Source organism: Ptychodera flava, chromosome 11 (genome assembly GCF_041260155.1).
Source record: "Ptychodera flava strain L36383 chromosome 11, AS_Pfla_20210202, whole genome shotgun sequence".
NCBI classification, from domain to species: Eukaryota; Metazoa; Hemichordata; class Enteropneusta; family Ptychoderidae; genus Ptychodera; species Ptychodera flava.
In genome coordinates, this window is record NC_091938.1 from 42,078,841 (window position 1) to 42,101,962 (window position 23,122).

The 23,122-nt window shown below is 38.1% G+C and overlaps 1 protein-coding gene across 1 annotated transcript in view; it reads left to right on the forward strand.

Moving 5' to 3' along the window:
• The first annotated feature begins 47 nt into the window (after positions 1-47).
• LOC139144306 (delta(14)-sterol reductase TM7SF2-like) overlaps positions 48-23,122 on the forward strand; it is a 30,205-nt gene continuing 7,130 nt past the window's right edge. The window contains exons 1-10 of the mRNA XM_070714997.1: positions 48-152; positions 2,120-2,281; positions 5,154-5,351; positions 6,563-6,701; positions 7,746-7,939; positions 8,924-8,978; positions 14,757-14,951; positions 17,874-17,974; positions 20,486-20,605; positions 22,273-22,441. Of these exons, the coding sequence (XP_070571098.1) occupies positions 2,126-2,281; positions 5,154-5,351; positions 6,563-6,701; positions 7,746-7,939; positions 8,924-8,978; positions 14,757-14,951; positions 17,874-17,974; positions 20,486-20,605; positions 22,273-22,441 (1,327 nt within the window). The 5' untranslated portion in view covers positions 48-152; positions 2,120-2,125. The remainder of the gene's footprint in view (positions 153-2,119; positions 2,282-5,153; positions 5,352-6,562; positions 6,702-7,745; positions 7,940-8,923; positions 8,979-14,756; positions 14,952-17,873; positions 17,975-20,485; positions 20,606-22,272; positions 22,442-23,122) is intronic.

Sequence of the window (23,122 nt, forward strand, 5' to 3'; positions counted from 1 at the left end):
TAACCAATAGGCTTCTTTCCCGCTCAGAGTCGTTATAGGCTATTGTTTTCAAATTCCTAAATGACCACAAACAATACAGTAGTAGTAAACAATATCTAAAATATCGGGAACAACCGCGATCGGCTCACCAAATAGAACCCAAAACACGACAGGTACGTTAGAACCCGGCAACTTTTCAGAAATTCTGAGTTTTCATTTATAACACGTGACTAGCCAACTTACATTTTAGTACTCACAATGAAGTGTAATGCTTGTGCGGAAACACCAAACAGTCTGAGTCTATTATTTTAAGTTTACTAGTACTTTTACCTCCTAAGTTTACCTCCATTATGATAATCGCAGACACCTGACGTAGGAATGTCTCCAAAAATGGTATTGCATGTGATGTTATTCACACTGGCACTCGCACATTCCCAAACGCGCGTTCACACTAATTTTAACCGGCAAACTCGGTTACGAAACAGGCATGTTTTCAGTTTCATACTGTTTCCGAACGAGAGCCGGTGACTTCGACCCCTATCCGTTTCGATCCATATACATAATTCAAAGCTTGTTGCTGGCTGTGGTTAACTCATTCTAGTCACTTCGAACTTGTCACACTTTTCTTTTATATTACCAACCTTGAAATACTATGCAATTAAGCTGGGAGAAAATAATGTTGCTGTGAAGAAATATGTATGATTTTACTAGTTATAGCTCATCATACAATTATTGACATCAGGGGAGAACTCCCGCTACGCATACATAAGTTACATTTTAACCTCCAAAAGTTCCTCATAAATTACAATATGACCGTAGCTTATACCTTGCAAATCAGGATGAGAGTGTAAAATGTCGAACTGCCAATTAGGCTGGTCAAACCTTCAATCAAACAGGTTTGTAACTGACCATGACAAGGATGATGTGAGTGAAGTTTCACAAAAATTAATTGAAATGTACACAGGCGGTGCGCGTTGTTTCCTTGTATGTTTTAGGAAAGTTATTATGAACAATAGGCACTAAATGGCTCAATTTTATTTTGTAATATTTAAAATTCTCTATCAGCCTATACACCCTCACAAGCAGCCACATCTTAGTCACGGCGTGGATTTTTTTACTCTGGGTTCCTTCAACGAACTACAAGAACATGATTTTAATATCATGATGCAGAACCACGAAACTCAAATCTGAACTCTGGTTGTGCAGTTCTGTAGCCTTTATTAAAATAACCAGTGAACCTTCGCTGGTGATTTTCCCCATCATGATGCAGAACCACGAAACTCAAATCTGAACTCTGGTTGTGCAGTTCTGTAGCCTTTATTAAAATAACCAGTGAACCTTCCCTGGTGATTTTCCCCATCAGGGAAAGCTGTGGGCTACAGAACTGCACTATTAGGACGACACAGCAGATGCATCATGATCACTTTGCTGATGCTTGCACTCTGCAAAGTCTATTCTGGGGAACAATTTACTTATTTTGTCTAGCCAAAAGTGTAATTTTTTTTTTGCAATCCTCCAGATATATTTTTCTTTTAGACAGCTTTTACATGATCACTTTTGAATCAACTTGAAGATTTTGTCATAACATGGAGCTACATGGTAGCTCCATGGTCATAGCAGTATTGTAAAGCAACACAAAGCGCGAAGATGCCATACCCTTCAATTTGGTCCAACCCTTAGTGGGAGTTTTGGTATAAATGCTGTGATGGCAATACCATGTTTTCCTATTTGTCCTACTCATGTTTTTGTACCTGAGTTGAACTCATTTCCCTGGTCAAGATCTTGCCCAGACTAGAAGTATGTTATAACAGAATAGTATCTCAGAAATGGTAATTAACAATGCAGTTTTCCCTCTTCTCAGCCCTGTAAAAAATAGCGGCAACAATATTATGTGCATGATACCACATGAAAAAAAGATCAAATAAAAATGTCAGTAAAAAACTTATGTTAGTGTTCTCCCAAGGAATTTCTGATGGCATAGTGGCCAATTTGCATCATGTAGCAATATAATTTATTGTTATGTTAATGAATTTATATTGTTTTACCCAAAATTAGAGGGTAGAGGCTGTTATCCTTTATATAATTGCTTTGGGGATAACATTGGTTGTTTAATAAGCTTTTTTTATCCATTTCTCTTTAGGTCAAAATGCCACAACGCCATAAAGTTGGTGATACTGTAATGGCCAGGTGGCCAGGCAGTAAACTTTGGTTCCCAGCCTCTGTAATTGGAACAGTTGACAACAAATATACTGTAAAATTTGAAGATGGTTCAGAGTTTGAACTAGATGCCAAAAGTGTAAATGTAAGTAACATAAAAAGCAAACAGTACCTGCATGTTACACATAGCCAAATTACAAATGTTTAATAGTTTCAAAAAATGCATGTTGCTGTATGTATGCATTTTAATTTTACTTCACATGAACAGCAAGTGAATAACATAGCCCATGCAGAGTACAGTACTTGCAGACAGCTGACAATCAAATTTAAAACAACTTGAATGCCATAATCTTCACATGTATATAAATGCATTAACTGTCCAGACTTGATGTTCAAGCACAATCAAAATAACTCAACTATACTAGTAACATGCCCTTTTTATGTGAGTATTGTCTTGTCTGTGAGTATTTCAGATATTTTCAGTGGATATAAACTATGACAACTTAAGACAGGAGTTTTGTATCGAGAATGGCTCCCAAGTAAATTTCAGCATGCCCCTGTCATGATACCAGGGTTCCCCTTAGCTTATAAAGGCAAACCATCAAAGGACAACTGTTACAGGTGTTACAATACCTTAGCAAACATACTGGGGAATATCTAACAAATTCAACCATCAGGGCTTTCATTAAATTTTTGATCAATAGGTGAAAAAGAAATATCAACAGGCTAGTGTTGCAGTTACCTACAGTCACTGTGACTGATGGCCAAAGGTCATTGGCAGGGGAAGAGCTCAAGAAGGGGGTGTGTCCCCTCTCAAAAAGGGGTCCTTGAGATTTTAGGGTTTTTAGATGCTATTTTGAGCCCTTCCGTACACGTTTAGAAACACTTTTAACGATTTTCATAAGTCAGTTTTTGTTAGATGTTAGAGTAATTTTGAAGCTTTCTGATTGGTGGTAAGTTTTAGAAGTTACCTAAACTGTACAATTAATACAATCCAAAAACTCTGTAGTTGAAAGTGAATTAGTAAAATCAGTGAAGTTGCTCTTGCTGCCTGATGGCAATACAGATTACATTGATTTGAATACTTAGCTAGCTACACATTACACACAGGAACACATTAACAAAAATATATTTACTCAGTGTTTAGATTAATTTTTTTTCTTTTCAGTTATGGTATTAATTCATACATTGTTATAATCATTAAAATCATTTCCGATTTCTTCACGAATCAGCTGTATGTTTTTTCCAGAGCAATTATTTTCTACTGCGATTTCGCTACTCTGTCTTTGCTTTGGATTACTATATCTGAAATACACCTGATACTAAAATTCAAAACTTAGTACAAAATACCCATATAATTGAGAGTACACACAGTTTATTAATTTCTTCATACAAATCACTAGGTACTATAAATTACATCAAACGAAATCCAATCCTGTACCACTGATGAAGATCGACTTTGCTCGTTCACGTAATCGTAATAGAATAGAGTCTTTACCAGCAAGATATGCGATGCATATGGAGACATGCATAAGAATAGCATTTTTATTGACTTGTCTATTCTCCTAGACGTGGTTAGACAGACCACGTTTAGGCGCAAATTCACAACTAGAAACAAGATAAAATAACCAAATGTACTTTCTCTGTCCTTGGATTGCTTTCTCGAAAATGTCTCGAAAAAATTCATCTAGTGCCTCTTGCATATACCGGATCAGCAAAGGCTATGCTAATTGACTGTGTTAAAAATTTTAGCGAATTAGAGCAGCCTATACATGTCAGGGGTGTAAACGAACCAATCAAAGAAAACAATACATAGATAATACATCCCATGATTGGATATTTGCACAAGACCCTGAGTTGAGCCAGGAGCTTAGCGATAAACCTGAAAGTATTTAGCTTTGCAAAAATAGAGTATGTCATCTACTCTCACTATTCATCGCGTTTGTTACATTTTCTTTTCAATTTTAGAAAGATTAATGCCTTATCATTTTTGAAAGTGGGTAAAAGACGCAAACTAGGTTGCCTAGGCATAATTTCAACTGGTGGTTGTCCTGATTTTAGGCGGCGAAAAATTACCACCTGACAGTTTTAAATGAAAACCCTGAACTATACCAGAATCAGAATGAACCTGTCATCAAGTGGTAGGCCATCAAGGCCTGCATCATTTACCAGTTCCCACACACTCGTACCAAAACCACTTCGCACCATACCATCTCATCCCATACTATTTTGCACCAAAACCACTTCGCACCAAAACAACCAGGTACCAAAACCTTTTCGCCCCTGGAGTCATGTCACCTCTAAACCACCTTGCCCAAACCTATTGCCAACCGGTAAAGCTGAAAATAACCAACCACTGCCATTGAAGTTGTCATCATCTATACATCATCCCAGGACTAAAGTCTTGAAAGTGTGCACATTTCAACAAAATGATATCATGCAATTTCACACAAGGCACCTGAGTTGTAGCATTTAGTAGTTTATGTTTTTCTTTTTTCTCTACCATTTATGGTTTTATGCAAGAATAAATGGATTATGGTAGCCAAAATGTTCTGACACAGTAATGCTTCCAAGTTGCAAGTAAAACAACAGTGTGATACATTGTGGCATCACTGTTTTAGGACAAGATGGTAGTATTATGATGGTACTATATTTTGGGCAAAGTGATTTTAGTTCAAGGTGGTACTTAGGGCAAAGTTGCATGGGACGAGGTAGTACTTAAAGACGAGGTGGTTTTAGTAGGAAATGAGTTTGGGACAAACTTGTGTGCGCCGACTGAGACTAGACCCCATAAATGTATATATGTGCCAGACGTAAACAAGCATGTGCACAGTTAATATTTGAAGAAGAGCCAGTTTTGACTTCTGAAGTCTGCACGTCTTTACATGTACCAAAATGTATATGATCTTCAGCAGTGTCAACATTGGATGAGAAATATACAACAGTTACAATAACCTTATAGCTTGCTCATTTCATACCAATGTACAATCATCTCTTTTTGATGTGTTACAATACAGACAGAGGTATCTTTTAGGCCACGTTCAAGATCACGCTCTCCTGCGAGACGACGCTCAACAGGTCGAAGGCGGTCAAAATCTCCTTCTAGAAGACGGTCACCCTCTCCAAAGCGACAAGGCAGCCCTGCTAGAAGAAATACAACAGAGACAAAGAAGGAAGTTTTGATTACTTCTACACCAAAATCTACCGTTACAAAGGTAAACAATGAATTCTATAGATATATACATGTAGAGCTTGCATGCATACCTATACTTGTTTAGCAAAGTAAGGTATTGCTCCTTATACCTATAGTTTCTATACTGTAATTGTAGGACTGTAGTTGTAGTTGTATCTTCAAAGTCCAATCCTTTGCACAGATGTACGTAATTGCAGAGTTCCGACTGCACATTTAAGTTGTTCTTTCTCCAGTAACCCTGTACTCAAAGTCATCTTTGTCCAAAAGTTGGATTTGAAAGCAGAAGTAACTGCTGTTTTTGAAGAGGTATGTGTAGATGTGCTGCAAAACTTGACAACTACTACACATACCACCTTTGCAGATTTGTCATGGAGTAAACATCAGGGTTTGTTCAATAATGTACTTTCCAGGCATACTGTAATATATGCCAACGACCTGAAATCCAAGAAAATGAGTTAAAAGTGTTTTCTCCAGGTTTTCACAATATGTAGTATTTGGTATGAAAATACACCCTGAGTCATACATGCAGATGGGTTTGTTTCAAATGAACATGTTATTCAAAAATGTATGCAAGATAGTAGATTAAAAAATATGAAAAAATGGTCAAATTCTGAAATTCTGGAGCAATCAGACATCCGGCTTTAAACATTTAATATTTTGCTATCTTAGGTGGAAGTAATGAGCAAAGCACATAACCCTACTGCTGACATACCATTTTAATATCAATATGTGAATCTGACATGTACGTCACAAAATAGCCAGGATGACAACACTCCGATATCAAACTTTCAAGCAGTTCATCACAGAATGAGACAGTGCAACCATATGAAATTTCCCAAATACTCAGTTCATACACAGATACTGCACAAGGACCACTTCACTTGACAATCATTGCAGAAATCACAGACAAGAACTGTTGGAATTCAAATGGGATTAACAATGGACTATGTCATTCACTATGACTTTTCTTTGTTATCATGATAATTGATAATAATCTTGTGTATGGTATTGGAGTCAGCACCTGTTTATGTAAAAAGCTAGCCAAAGGAAAAGTGTATGACATGTATTGTCCTACATCATTCTAAATGCAAATTCTGATACAGAGGTAAAATTGTAACTTTATCCACCTTGAGAACTTTTCTCTCTGAGTCATCCAATGCTTTCAACAGGAGAGCTTTGAAATTAACAATTGTCATCATATGGCAATGAACATGAAATATTTCTGTCATGCAGACTATTGTCAGTGAAACTACAAGGACTTACATAACACGATCGGTTTCCAAGAAAGGGGAAGGAACCATAGAACTCCCAGTCGATGTAAGAAGTGGACGAGTACCTAAGACTAGAGACTTAGGGTTTGGTGGTAGTATTGGTGAGTTATTGTCCATTTCTTAGACTTACTCTATGACTGACTTTTAGTTCCATGATGCAGGGACATAATGGTTTAGACTCCTACCGTCTACCTGTCTGCAAATTCAACCTAAATCATCAGAAACTGAGATCAGTAGCTGCAAGCCAAAATAGTTTATCCAGCAGGGACTATGTCATTGACTATGAATTGTTTGTTTCAATAATGAGTTTCCATAGTACCGTACCACTTCCATCATACCTTGAATGGATAAACTCCTTATAAATTTCCCACATCCAGTAAGTGCATGTAGCTCAGTGTGTGTTTCAATACATGTATCGAAGAGTAGAACTAACTGTGTTGAAGAGGCACTGTCAAGTATAAAAACTAAACAATTTGGCACAATCAAACAAGAAACTCTGAATTTAGCACAATTGCGATCAGTTTATCAGTTGTAGAAACATGAAATTCAGTATCTAAACTTAGAGAAAATCAAACCAACCTTTCATTTTCTTTTGATAAATGGGTGATGGTGGAGCTTTAGAGTTAAAGGCAATCCACACATTCAATTTCATGACAGAAGAAAATTGGATACCAATTAAAATAATTTATGGAGCAGTGTACAGTTAGATTTGTCAGCATCATTTACCATATGTACAGCTTTTGTTAACTTTGTTCATATAGTTTCCCAGGTGACCATATGACAGTAAAAAATTCAGTGCTTGTGTCAACTCTGAAGTAATATCTAAGTATATTTACAATATAGGTACATGTCAACTCTGAAGTAATATCTAAGTATATTTACAATATAGGTACATGTCAACTCTGAAGTAATATCTAAGTATATTTACAATATAGGTACATGTCAACTCTGAAGTAATATCTAAGTATATTTACAATATAGGTACATGTCAACTCTGAAGTAATATCTAAGTATATTTAAAATATAGGTACATGTCAACTCTGAAGTAATATCTAAGTATATTTACAATATAGGTACATGTCAACTCTGAAGTAAGAGGATGGACATTTATTTATGTTTGTTTTGTTTGTTTATTTATTTTGCAGGTTGCATCTTAGCAACATTGCTGTATCCAGTCCTCATTTTCTACTTGTATGTTGCTTGTAATCGTAAATCCTGCTCAATTTTGGAGAAGCCCACATTTGCTGCACCATCAGAATATTTTGACACCCAAGCATCATTGCAGTATCTTGGACTGATTTTATTCCTTGCCATACTATCTATGTTACCACTTGGTCAGGTATGTACAGTGTGTGATTTATAAAACTGTCAATGTAATGCTTGGAGAAAGAACAATTCCTTCATTGATAACATTCCTTTCACCTTTTATGAAAAATGAAAGACATATGACAGTAACATCAACTTGTTTTGAAATCCATATGATAAAAATACAGGCTGCTTGATCATCTTGTCTTGCAATAAACAAGTTTCCAATACAGAAATTTTATTTCATTGCATGCCTTGTACATATAGAACATTGTGCGCTCCATAGGATTCTGTGGTAATTTGTTGATGACGTACATTAGATGCATAGTCATGATTTAACTGAAAGTGAACCAGAACTGTTTTCAAATTTTACAACTTCGGGTCTCAAAATTATTAAATTGCAGTTTTTACATAGGAAATACTGTTCACTAAATTATGCATACAAACCAATAAACTGCGTGAGAGTGTTTTAATATATAAATGCGTCATTCACTAATGAAAATCATTCTATTGGATTTACATTCAACATGCAAATAAAGCATATAATTATTATTTGCATGTCAACCCAAAAGTTTGGCATAAAAACTATGTATTAGAGGCATGTAATTACAATACTACAGCCCAAACAAGGGACTATGAACTCTTGAGGCAGGAGACCGTTTGCCCTACTTATGTTGGGCACATAGTCAACTACCCTCTGGCCCCTAGTACCTTGTTTTGGCTAAAAGATATAACATTTTATACAGCTATGTATCTTTCTTCCAACAAAGTAATATGTAAAATTATTAGTCTGTGCACAGTACCTGTCAAACCACTGTGATTATTGACAAGAGTCCATTTAGTCAATCAAACAATGTTATCATGCAGAGATTTTTGCTTTGTAAAATAGAAAATTTTACCTATTAATAAAAATATTAATAAAATAAAAGTTTCAAGATAAAATTAGATCTATTTGATTATTGCTTTATGTGTACGTTTGGTAGGAGCCAAAGTTAAAAATATTTTCACTATTTTACAGGTGTTTGAGGGACCTATAATGAGAAATGGACAAAGAATGATATATCGAAAGAATGGTAAGTATTGTTTGTCCGTTTGTGTAATAGTTAGATAGCATAGGTTGTGTAATAGTTAGATAGCATAGGTTGTGTAATAGTTAGATAGCATAGGTTGTGTAATAGTTAGATAGCATAGGTTGTGTAATAGTTAGATAGCATAGGTTGTGTAATAGTTAGATAGCATAGGTTGTGTAATAGTTAGATAGCATAGGTTGTGTAATAGTTAGATAGCATAGGTTGTGTAATAGTTAGATAGCATAGGTTGTGTAATAGTTAGATAGCATAGGTTGTGTAATAGTTAGATAGTATAGGTTGTGTAATAGTTTGTGTAATAGTTAGATAGCATAGGTTGTGTAATAGCATGGAGGTAGTAGAGAAGGAGTCACAACTAGGCGGAGATCAAAGGGACCATGTGTTTTGCCGCTGTTTGCCTTACTAATACTCCATTAGCACCAACGGGACATGCGAACGCGTTTTCTCGGATTTAGGAAACAAGATTAAGTTCGTTCGGGGTCGTTCGGGTGTTTCGGCCGTCCCTCGGCAGTTGACAGATCTTCAAACATGGCGTCACGTGTCCAAGCGTCGCGTCGGGAAGTTCGAGTCGTTCCACTGATTTTGATGTACACGATGTTAAAGAGGTCGAGGAACAGATAATTGAGGAAGGGAGCTTTTGTATCTGCAAAGGCGCGAGACTGAGTTGATGATCGATAGCGTGCGATTACAAAAAAATGCCATACATCGTAGAGCAGCATTGTTAACACACCAACTTTTTTCCAAATCCAGTTCTTGGTTCTTGCCGTGTTTTATCATGTTGTACTGGCATTAATGATAAGGTTAAATAAGAAAGCATAGCTTTTAACTGCTACGTCCATGACTTTAATGAATGGTCGCGATATAAAAACAACACGTACGATGCATTGAAACAAAGCGTCGCAGCGTCGCCTATGGCGTCGCGTCATAAACACCCGGGAAACGCTACAAGTTTAACCCACGCTCACGGCAGTGCTGCAGTCCGCTGCACCATACTCAGTACATGATTGAAAAGTTCGTGATCAGAACTTTCATTCTAACAAGGAAAGGTTCCTGCGATCGAATGTAAAGTATATAAAAAACGACGTTAAAATTACCAAGATTTTGAGAATGAAAAACTTAAATTCCTTGTAACTTCACTTTTCGTGGACGGAACGTGTCGGTTCTTACACTATCATGACGCACTTGACCCAAGCTACGCAAATACAGTCTTTGCGCAGGCGTTATGACACTGTGGAGAAACTGAGTCGCATTAGCAAACCCAGGTTAATTTCACTCGGTTCGGTTGCGAAGGTACCGTCGGCAACGCACATGGCGGGAAAGGGGTGTTAAACAATGGACATAAAGGGATTAAACCAATGGTGCACAATAGTAATAAACGTAATTATCTCAGTTGTGACTCCTTCTCTACTACCTCCATGGTAATAGTTAGATAGCATAGGTTGTGTAATAGTTAGATAGCATAGGTTGTGTAATAGTTAGATAGCATAGGTTGTGTAATAGTTAGATAGCATAGGTTGTGTAATAGTTAGATAGCATAGGTTGTGTAATAGTTAGATAGCATAGGTTGTGTAATAGTTAGATAGCATAGGTTGTGTAATAGTTTGTGTAATAGTTAGATAGCATAGGTTGTGTAATAGTTAGATAGCATAGGTTGTGTAATAGTTAGATAGCATAGGTTGTGTAATAGTTAGATAGCATAGGTTGTGTAATAGTTAGATAGCATAGGTTGTGGCTGCAAGTTGACTTACTGAATCCTTTCATCAGATGTACAAGTTCCAAGGATTGCATTTCAGCCATTTCAACATATCAATCAAAATGCAAAGTACAAGAATGCATTTGATGGCAAGAAATACAAAAACAGAAGATATTCAAATGTAATATTAACTCCACCAAATTAATACCAATGTAAAGCCAATATTACAGGTACAAACTATGGTCCCTCTATCGCCTTTTCATGTAATTGGACAAGCTGTCCTAAGTTATTATTCTAATATCTAATGAAAAACATTGCCACCATCATGTAATTATCTTGTCCAGAGCTTAGCCAATAGTTGCATGACAATTGTCATTGTCAAACCTAGTGATAAATGATAATTACAACGTGGTAGTTCATTTATCATTATCATCGTCACATTGATTAATGTGGTGATGCTTGATGTTTTTGAGCGTGAATTATTGTAATATTCAGGGAACACAATCAACAGTCTGTATGTCCGATGAGAGCTCAAAGCCAATATGAAAATAATTTACAATAATTTTAATAATTCGAAGTACTCTATATGCCCTCACTCCACCTATGCTCTAATTCCCATGAAGCCCTCGCTCCACCTATGCACTAACTCCCATTATGCCCTCACTCCACCTATGCACTAACTCCCATGAAGCCCTCACTCCACCTATGCACTAACTCCCATTAAGCCCTCACTCCACCTATGCACTAACTCCCATTATGCCCTCACTCCACCTATACACTAACTCCCATGAAGCCCTCACTCCACCTATGCACTAACTCCCATTAAGCCCTCACTCCACCTATACACTAACTCCCATGGAGCCCTCACTCCACCTATACACTAACTCCCATTAAGCCCTCACTCCACCTATGCACTAACTCCCATTAAGCCCTCACTCCACCTATGCACTAACTCCCATGAAGCCCTCACTCCACCTATGCACTAACTCCCATTATGCCCTCACTCCACCTATGCACTAACTCCCATTATGCCCTCACTCCACCTATGCACTAACTCCCATTATGCCCTCACTCCACCTATGCACTAACTCCCATTAAGCCCTCACTCCACCTATACACTAATTCCATGAAGCCCTCACTCCACCTATGCACTACTCCCATTAAGCCCTCACTCCACCTATGCACTAACTAACTCCCATTAAGCCCTCACTCCACCTATACACTAACTCCATTAAGTCCTCACTCCACCTATACACTAACTCCCATGTAGCCCTCACTCCACCTATGCACTACTCCCATTAAGCCCTCACTCCACCTATGCACTAACTCCCATGGAGCCCTCACTCCACCTATGCACTAACTCCCATTATGCCCTCACTCCACCTATACACTAACTCCCATTAAGCCCTCACTCCACCTATACACTAACTCCCATTAAGCCCTCGCTCCACCTATGCACTAACTCCCATTAAGCCCTCACTCCACCTATGCACTAACTCCCATTAAGCCCTCACTCCACCTATACACTAACTCCCATTAAGCCCTCACTCCACCTATACACTAACTCCCATGTAGCCCTCACTCCACCTATGCACTACTCCCATTAAGCCCTCACTCCACCTATGCACTAACTCCCATTAAGCCCTCGCTCCACCTATGCACTAACTCCCGTTAAGCCCTCACTCCACCTATGCACTAACTCCCGTTAAGCCCTTACTCCACCTATGCACTAACTCCCATTAAGCCCTCACTCCACCTATGCACTAACTCCCACGAAGCCCTCACTCCAATTATGAACTAACTCCCGTTAAGCCCTCACTCCACCTATGCACTAACTCCCACGAAGCCCTCACTCCACCTATGCACTAACTCCCATTAAGCCCTCACTCCACCTATGCACTAACTCCCATGAAGCCCTCACTCCACCTATGCACTAACTCCCACGAAGCCCTCACTCCAATTATGAACTAACTCCCGTTAAGCCCTCACTCCACCTATGCACTAACTCCCACGAAGCCCTCACTCCACCTATGCACTAACTCCCATTAAGCCCTCACTCCGCCTATACACTAACTCCCATGGAGCCCTCACTCCACCTATGCTCTAACTCCCATTAAGCCAGCTTACTCCACCTATGCACTAACTCCCATTATGCCCTCACTCCACCTATGCACTAACTCCCATTATGCCCTCACTCCACCTATACACTAACTCCCATGGAGCCCTCACTCCACCTATGCACTAACTCCCATTAAGCCCTCACTCCACCTATGCACTAACTCCCATGGAGCCCTCACTCCACCTATGCACTAACTCCCATTAAGCCCTCACTCCACCTATGCACTAACTCCATGAAGCCTCACTCCACCTATGCACTAACTCCCATGAAGCCCTCACTCCACCTATGCTCTAACTCCCATTAAGCCAGCTTACTCCACCTATGCACTAACTCCCATTATGCCCTCACTCCACCTATACACTAACTCCCATGGAGCCCTCACTCCACCTATGCACTAACTCCCATTAAGCCCTCGCTCCACCTATACACTAACTCCCATGGAGCCCTCACTCCACCTATGCTCTAACTCCCATTAAGCCAGCTTACTCCACCTATGCACTAACTCCCATTAAGCCCTCACTCCACCTATGCACTAACTCCCATTAAGCCCTCACTCCACCTATACACTAACTCCCATGGAGCCCTCACTCCACCTATGCACTAACTCCCATTATGCCCTCACTCCACCTATACACTAACTCCCATGGAGCCCTCACTCCACCTATGCACTAACTCCCATTAAGCCCTCACTCCACCTATACACTAACTCCCATGGAGCCCTCACTCCACCTATGCACTAACTCCCATTAAGCCCTCACTCCACCTATGCACTAACTCCCACGAAGCCCTCACTCCGCCTATACACTAACTCCCACGAAGCCCTCACTCCACCTATGCACTAACTCCCATTAAGCCCTCCTCAACTGTTGAAGGTGCCACACATATGTAGATAAGAAGGTAGGTCTTCCATCCATGAGAATAAATCAATGCATACATGTCTGCTGTATATACCGTACTCGTCCGAGTATAAGCCCCTGCCCGTGTATAAGCCCCCCTACTGATTTCAGAGGATTTTAGAAACTGCATTACATCCGTGTATAAGCCCCTACCCTAGTGTAACTCAAATACAGAAAGGTTAGGAGAGTATATTTGGTCATTTAACTTGGTAAAATTACTTTTAGATAATAAAGAAACTATTAAAAGATGTTAAAACAATGGGAAACTGGAGTTCCCTTGACAGCATCGTAAGGAAAATGACACGTTTTTCCAGTACTATCTTGATTCTTTGACCCTGCTCACCCCTGTTGCCTAAATAGAATAGTCTCACTCACGTCCGCCATTGTTTATTTTCATTCACGGCCACGATGTTTGCATGCTTGAAACATGCTGTTTCTTTTGTTTGAAACCATTATCCTTTCATTTGTGAAGACTTTTCCTGGTGACTATTACAATTTTCACTGCTATGTTGTTGTTTTCACAAGATGTAGACAGTTTGATACTGGAATATTGAGTTGCCTAAAGGCAATGCATGCCTGTTCACATTACTGTTGATCAGCAGCAGCATACATAACTCTTTGTTTCAAGTTTGGGGTTTTTTCGATGCTGAAATTTCACCAAAATATCACTTCTGTATTCAGAGATTGTACAATCAATTTATTTGGATGTGTAAGTCGATTTTGAAAGCGATATCAAGATCGAGTGGTGTTGAAAAAAATCGTGCATAAAATTAGCATAAATTAAGCGTCCATGTCAGATAACATGGGGTTGCTCGAGTATAAGCCCCTCCCCTAGTTTTGTGGCTTTTTAGTGTTGCCGAACCGGGGGCTTATACTCGGACGAGTACGGTAGTTTGCTCTATTTCAAACTGGCAGATACTGGTATGTAGGCTGTTCATCTATATTTCTTCATATTTTATGTCTATAAGCTTTCATTTAAGAAAATGAATCAATTGATATCATACCATGGATATGCTTGTTTCTGATTATCGCTAAAATTATTTTTTCCTTTTTAGGTTTGTGCATGTTGATCATCACAGTGTCTGCATTTTGTATTGCTGCATGGTATGAAGTACCTGTCACAGCTGTACATGATCATTGTCTACAGTATCTTTCCATCAGTGTTGTAATATCATGTTTATTGAGTCTAGTGCTGTATGTGAAAGCTAGAATAGCTCCAGGCAACGCTCTTGCACCTCAAGGAAATTCTGGTAAGTATGGTTATCTCTTCAATGATAAGGCTAAATGCCATCACATCATTTCATCTGGGCAGAAATGAGATTTGTCCAAATTGTGATGAATTTTGGGCAATTTTTTTGTCATTTTTGGTTAAAAACCTTCTTTAAAAGTCCTGGTCAGACAGCACCAACATTTGCTATACATGTCCCTAGGGATGACATAAATGAGATTGCTTTAACTTATATAAAATGATTAGAGGCTATATTTGTCATTTTTGGTCAATTTGTTTTCTTTCAGAAAAATAATATTTCTAATTTTGAGTAGACCTCCTTAAATCAACATACACACAGCTATCAGGTCATTGATTGGTTAAATAAATCATCACAGCATGGAGGCTAGCCACCCACTCCACCAAACAAACAGAATAAACAACATCCCTCTAATACTAAATGTGCTCTTTCCAAGGTTCAAATTTATTAGTGATCATTGAACAAATTAATTAGTAAATAGTATTGTAGTTATGAGTGCAAGCCCTTTAAAAAGTACCTGGTAATGCATCCATTAAGACTGTGTCAAATTTGATAACACATACTGTACATGTTGCTAATACAGAGAAGTACTGACACTGAAAGGCATTGAAGCACTATCAAATTATTGCTCTTTTGCATATTTAATGAATCATCATCTCAGAAACCACTTTTCTAATAGGTATTTAACATTTTAAGATTTTGTATCCAATTGCCTGTGTAAGTTTCAATCTTGTGTGAGAGGTGGATGGCAAAGAAACTATAGACCTAGATGCAGTTTTTTATGCTGGCTATTGTCACATGTCCAAGTATAAAGGGGATCTGTATGAGCCATACTGAAACAATCCTTATACCTTAAGGACCAAAGGATCTCTGCACTCACTATATCTGGTATTTTGCTATCTACGTCTTCCACACCATCCTATCGCCCTCATCTATAGTAGCTACAGGGAAATTTGCCCTATTTTTTTCCAAGCCTTGGATTTTTTTTTAATAACTTATCTGTTAAGCCAACACTACAATAAATAGTTTTGCACACTTAGTCACTATTTAAAATATTTTGTTATGGTATTTACCTTGTTTTATTTTTTCGAGCATTTTAAAGTATAAATTAGGGTTTTTACCATTGCACTTGTTAATTCTGACATAGTATGAGATGACCAACTTTAAAGCTACAAGCACTTTAGAACCATTTACTAGCCATTGCAGGCTCTTTTGCTTTGGCCTCATTGATTCTTATTGTAACTTCTTTTTTTACAGACATACATGTACTATATAATATGGTTTTCAGGGCTTGACAATTTTTTTTCCAGTTCACTTGTCCGTCGGACAAGTGGATTTTCAATTTCACTTGTCCTCTCAAAAATTTTACTTGTCCTCCATTTGTAATAATCAAGACCAAATGCTTGCGACGAAGTCCGTAGCGGCTTTCAGGGCTTTCTTATCTTGGTAATTTTCGCCGATGTTGACGCCGATTTTTTTCAAAAGTTTACATTGAAGTAGGCCTGCGTATGGTCTGTGTGTTTCCGGCGTCATACGGCCTCCACCACAAGAGGCCGTTATAACGCCGGGAACTCACAGACCTGTACGCAGAGCTAACATTGAATTTGAAGGTACATATCATACATCGGCTTCCCGTTTTTTGGCAAGCATAAATGCCGTCGTAAAAGATTGGTCAGTTTCTGTCGCTGGTCGTCGTCATTCGGTTCACGCATTGCGAGTGCATGCGATCAGATTGTTGGCAAGTGAAACCGTACTATCGGGCTCAGCGGGACCCACAAAATTTCCACAATCATTGTCGTCGTCACGATCTCATCTGCGATGCGCCAAACAGTCCAAATGCGGTTGACTAAACTCGTGAGACCTTATCGATTCAACGCGAAACATGTCGTATCTGTCAAGAAAAGCATTTCGCTTGGTTTGGTCATGGAGGTAGTCTCTTCCTACCTCCATGCTTTGGCAATGGTGGGGTATTTGAGACACGACGTACTGAACATTTTGGAACCGTCATATTTCAACCAAGGCCACTGTGCTTTCCAAATTCCATTTCGGCAGATAACGTCTACGGCGTTTTTCCTCATCATAACGCTTATGTTTAGATCTTTTGTCAGAAACATCGATCATCACATCGAGTCGTCGATTCTCAGACGATCCCACTCACGCTGGCCCGCGTGGCGCCGTCGTAAATCATCACAATGTCGTTTCTCAGAGTTACACAATGCCCATCGTCGTAAACTACGTGCCTCTTTACGGCAACAACATTGCTTGGTTTTTGCGTAGGTCTGCGGAGCGGAAATTACGCTCTGGCTCGCGAAAATGCACAATGCCTTGTTTGCATTAGTGGAAATATTACCGTAAAATACTCATATTTACAGCGATCACTCCACAAACTATCTGCCAACAATGTTCGTCTACCTCGCGAGGCCGCATAAATGATTTTGAAGTACAGCACGGTCGATTGCCAATAAGCACTATGGCATTGGGTTTAGCAATTTTTTACCTAATTTGTTGGGGCGGAGCAGTCAGCATACAACAAAGAAATGCTGTTTCGCCAAGTTTTAAGCAACTTTTTAATTGGACGATGAAACAATTTCATGTCGATCATCGAAAAATTGCAACATTGTGTGAGTCGGCAAATGAATCGCAGAAGAACGTCACAATTGTATCTAAAAAAGTCAGTGATTGACATTTATTTTGTATGATGTGAACGACAACGCAAATCGGGCGACACCGCAACTTAGGTTCGCGTTGATTGCGCCAGAAGTTGTATAAACAACTTGTCCGGCGGGCGACCAGATTTTATTTTTGACTTGCCCGAACGTAAATTTCACTTGTCCCGGGCGTCGGGCGATAGGAATTGTCAAGCCCTGTATAATATGGTTTTTATGTCATCTTTATTTAGTGTCACTATTTTTGTCACTTGGTCAGGTAAAATAATTTATGACATGTTTGCTGGACATGAACTACATCCAAGACTGAAAATGATTGATTTCAAGATGTTTATGTATCGGATGAGCTTTATATCAATGGTAAGTTACTGTATTTAAGAGTAAAAAGAGTTGCAAATTTCCTATATTGTCTGTGTGTATCAGAACTTTGTCTATTTTAATTTTAACATAGAATTTGAAGGAATTACCAATTCATCAAATTAGCAAAATGTGCCTGATGAGACTATGTCGAATTATTGAATATTCTGAGACAATGAGAAATTAATTAATTCAGACATATTTTATGTTGAGAATGGAAGGTTATCAATGTTGGTTGAATCCCACCTACAGCATGAAATGTTGTCTATGTCTTGCTGATGTAAACATAAAGAACAAGTCTATGTTTTAGCTCCGTAAACAAGTTTAAGAAGTGTTGTCTAGGTATACCTTTTGTAAACATGAAATTGAAATGAGCTTCATATTGTGCTTGTGTCTTCTACATCAAAGCTGTATCTTCCTGAGATGTTAGGCAGTGCTTTCCTTCTATATACACTGGATGAGAAACAGAGAACCAGAATTTTCATAGTAGAACCCTTCACAACATGGGAACACTTAAATTAGCGTCTCAGATTCGTTGACACATATTTTCAATCAAAAGTTTCACATAAAAAACGGGGTCTCACACCCAACATGTGGCACATCTTCTGTTAGGTCTATATTTGAAGAAGGTAAAAATTTTGTTCAGTAGTCAAAACATGTATTGGTATATTTTTTTAAGTCAAAAACGTGTGATTTCGAGTTTTTTCACTTAAAAAAGTATAAGTAAGAATTGGCAGCGCCCCTAAGTGATCTGTTAACAGCACTAGACAGCTTGATATACTAGGGGGAAAACCATGTTTTGGATTTTTGAAATTTGCTTTTGTTTCTGCACAGTGAGCCTTCGAAGTGTGAACTGTTGGATTTTTGCATAAATTAACGGCTTTTGTTCACGTTTGTCAAGTTATCGTCCCTTCAGGGGGGTTTATCAAAAATCTAAAACACGGTTTTTCAGGTCTAATCATGAAGTGTTAGCATGCGAAAAATTGGGGAAATCCGCCCAAGCGTCGCCGACTTACACTCATTTGAAGATGCGCATACATAGCAACAATCGGAACTGAGAAAATCGACGATTTGTGTAAACGTCCCATTTTTCACACAAACTCGCCGAAAAAGTCAGATTTTTGCGCGTTTAAAAAAAATTCATTCGACCTGGGTCTAGGTTAAATATTGGGCATCAGATTGAAGAATTTCTGACAAGTCCTGAACACTAGTTCGCCTAAAAATGATGAAAATTGTGCGTAGAAACGTGAGGCTTTTCAGCTAAGCGGTGGGTAATATTTACACGATAAACACTAGAAAGATCATTCAGGGCATAATCTGTTTGTCAAATACGTATCTAGCTTATTATTATATTAACTGTACACTGTTTGGTAATGGTTAGAGTCTGGTTACAAGACTAAAAAAGTTTAAAAAAATACAGCCGGAATGGTTAACAGGGCTGCGTTCTACCGACGACGCGCGTTGGCTTGCTTGCAAGTGCTCGACTTCCGGTCTCATAGCCCGTAATTTCTGCACGTACCAATTGTGAAATGGTTGTCAAGTTCATTTTAGCGCCGATTTTTGTGCCTATAGTACAGGACGTCACTTGCTTGCTTGCTTTTGAAGATGAGACGACCAACTCTCGATGCTCTAAAAAATTCTGTAGTTGAGAAGTTCAAGTTGTTTATAATTTTCACATGTGATCTGCTGCAGTCTTTTTGCTCACCACCAGATATGATACCTGTTTTTTTGTGCGCTATTTCGCTTTCAACTGTGACATGTACTATTACGGTCCTGGGTATGAAATCAAAATCAACTTCAGTTACACGTAAAAGCGATTTTTCATGACTTAAAATAAACGACTGAGGCGATACTCGACAGATTCGCTGATTGTAAAACTGAAACGGCGACATGTCGCTACACCCAGCGACACTCTCTGACACAGATAGAATTAGACTGGCACCGATCGTGAAGCGACATTTCGCGTACGTTGCTGTGCTCTAGACCGACATAACAGTGTCGGATTGACAATTTAAAAACTAAGTCCAAAATATGGGCTGCTGTTTTAGAACCATATTTTCCAATGAAGATTAAATAGAGTCTCTTTGGCCTCGTTTACGTTTTCTACAGCTTATACTGCTGGCTATCATCATTCATGTTGGAATTGCATCTCTTATGAAGACCGTGCGCGCATGCGCAATATAGTGCGTAAAAATTACATAATCTCCTTCAAGGTATAACGATAATGCTGACAGTAATCCGGACCGTTAAAACAAAAAGATAATAAAAACTCGCGCAGTGGTTAGAAGGCCGTGTTTTCACTAAAATTTCAGACATTTCCCAGTACAATGTTACCTCACAGTTTTCTCTAATACAAAGATCATATTTCAGGGGTTCAGAATATGAAATAATCACAAAATCGCTAAAATTGACCAACGAACCTGAGTCACTACCTTAAATTAGCGTCTGTTCTTTGCATGTTTATGAGTAGTACATTTGTGAAGATATTCAATTTCTCATTATACACTTACCCAGGTATTACTGACTCTATCCAATGTGGGTAAGATGTGTGAAAATGGTGGACAACCATCAGCAGCTATACTTCTAGCGTCAGCATTGCAGTGTTGGTATGCATTAGATTCCCTTTGGTATGAGGTAAGTAGTTACCAATTACAATTGGAACAGTACAGAAATATATGTAGCTATATAAATCTTACTCCCAGATGTTTCCCTACAGTGTTTATCACATGCCTCATCAAACATCACACACTCCACAGGATTCAATGGTAACTTGTTGATGACATAGTGGGCCGCATAGTCACCATTTGACTGAAACCGGAACTATTTTCTATTTGATAGTTTGAGGATTGATAAAATTACATGCAATACATAGGAAATAGCGTTTTTACAAAATTATGTGAAAAAAATTCAATAAACAGCATAACAGTGATTTAAATATATCAGTGCACCATTTGATGATGAAAACCTGTTTTTTCAACAGATTTTCATCTAACATGGAAGTATAGCATATGGTTGTCATTTGTATGTAAACCTGAAAATTTGGAGTGAAAATTATGTAAGAGTGGCATGTAATAAAAACATGATAGCCCAAACCAGAGACTATGTACCCTCCGGGCAAGAGACCATTTGCCCTCCTTGTGTCGGGTAAATGGTCACCTATAGCTGGCACATACCGGTAGTACCTTGTTTGGACCATAGTATATATTATTAAGTGATGTATAAGCACTTAAATTTATGTACCATGAAGACAGACATTCAAAGGTCTTCAAAGATACCATAGTGATATTCTCAACTGTATTACCCACTGTGTAGCATGAGGAAAGCTGCTGATGTGTTATAGCTTGGTGATGGTAACGTTTGTTGCTAATTTACCAGTAGTTTAGTAAAACAACTATTTTCAATTTTGTAAGGCGATACCAAAGGATTCAACGCACACGAAATCACTAAGGCTGGAATTTGTTGCAAATGCACACTATTGCACATGAAAATCGTAATTTTCTAGGCACTATTGCCTTCTGCTCTTGTGCAAATGTTTAAAAGCTTTCAAGTCGGCCAATTTTCCATCTGTGGAAATGAATTTCAGCAGAATTGTAGACACCACCTAGATAAATAAGGTTGAGCATACATTTTAGAAAATTCTCAATACTTTTTAAGATATGGCAAGAAGGATTAAAAATTGTACGAAATTACAAAGTAGATTTTTGCCATTTCAAAACATAGTGCATGTTTCACTGCCGACAAAATCAATGCCCAGGACTGAAGGAGTATATGAAGTATCACCATGTATATTTCAGGGGATTTTGAGTAAATTTGGAGTGGCTTAATCATTTCAAAATCATACTCTGCTAACCTGCATATCTATGATGTCACACGTTCCATGACCAGCAACCATTCGTCTGCTTGGTTGTCGGTGCCATTGTTTTGCATCTCAGGGTCAATAAATGCACAAACACTCTTACTTGCATGGATTTGACAAATTTTCCTTAGCAACTGTTGCCTAGATACTTGAATCCTTCAGTATTGCCTTAACTTGATTTATACAGTCAGTGGATTAAGTCCTCTTTCAGGAACTTTACAAACTCTTCTGAGAAGATTTCCATGTCATGATATTTATATTTGTCTTTGCATTTCCTGACAACACAAAAAATGATTCAGTGTAGCTAGTAGTTAATAATCATGACCATAGTTGAACACTCTTGGACATGATAATATATTTGCTATGGATATTCCATCTAGGTATTATCCACAATTATATGTTTCTATTTATATTATCTTGCACTTCAAATTCTTTCTTATGACAGGACAGAGTCGTGTTTACATCATACTTTCAAGAATATGGCTGTGGATTTGATCACACTTTTGGATGTTTGACCATGATGCCTTTTGGACTGGCTTTCACGACACAGTATCTTGTTCTCTACTCAGTTGAATTACAAAGTCTGAAAATAGCAGCACTTCTTTTGACGCAGTGTAAGTGTTTCATATAATGATTAAAAACTAGTATATATTAGCAATTCTAATTTATATAAGACGTGGTATTTTCATAGTTTTATTTATTAATAGTACCAGTATATTCTTTCCAACACCATTCAAAGTATTAAAATAGTCATTTGAACCCCTGACTACCATTGCCTATGTTATTCCTACATGCTGCAGCACAGCTTGTATTATTACAATGCACACGCACACACATATTTATGGTATTTCAACCAATAAAATAAAATCAAGGAAATTTCAGGATTGTTAGCAAAGTATTTATATAAACTGTGATTGTCATAAATATTTCTATTTCCACAATTTACTCCTGCAAAAAATGGCTGAAAATATTGAAAGTCAAAAATAACATTAAAAAAGTTAAAAACCACTATTTTATCAGGTAAACTGGACCTAAGTATTTGTAGTATTGGTGTGTCACATGGTATTATATCATCATCATCATCATCATTATATTTATTCAGTATTCACAGTGTTCTCCACAGCTTAGAAAAAAGAGAGGGATGGCCAATTTACATAACAATGCATAATTTGCATATTCTTTTGTTGTGAATGAAAGTCTTTAGATCACTTAAAGGTACTCACTCAATGTGCATTGCGTGTTGCTGTCATCAAAATCGTTACCCTCAAAAGATGGAACACTTCAAATACAGTCAG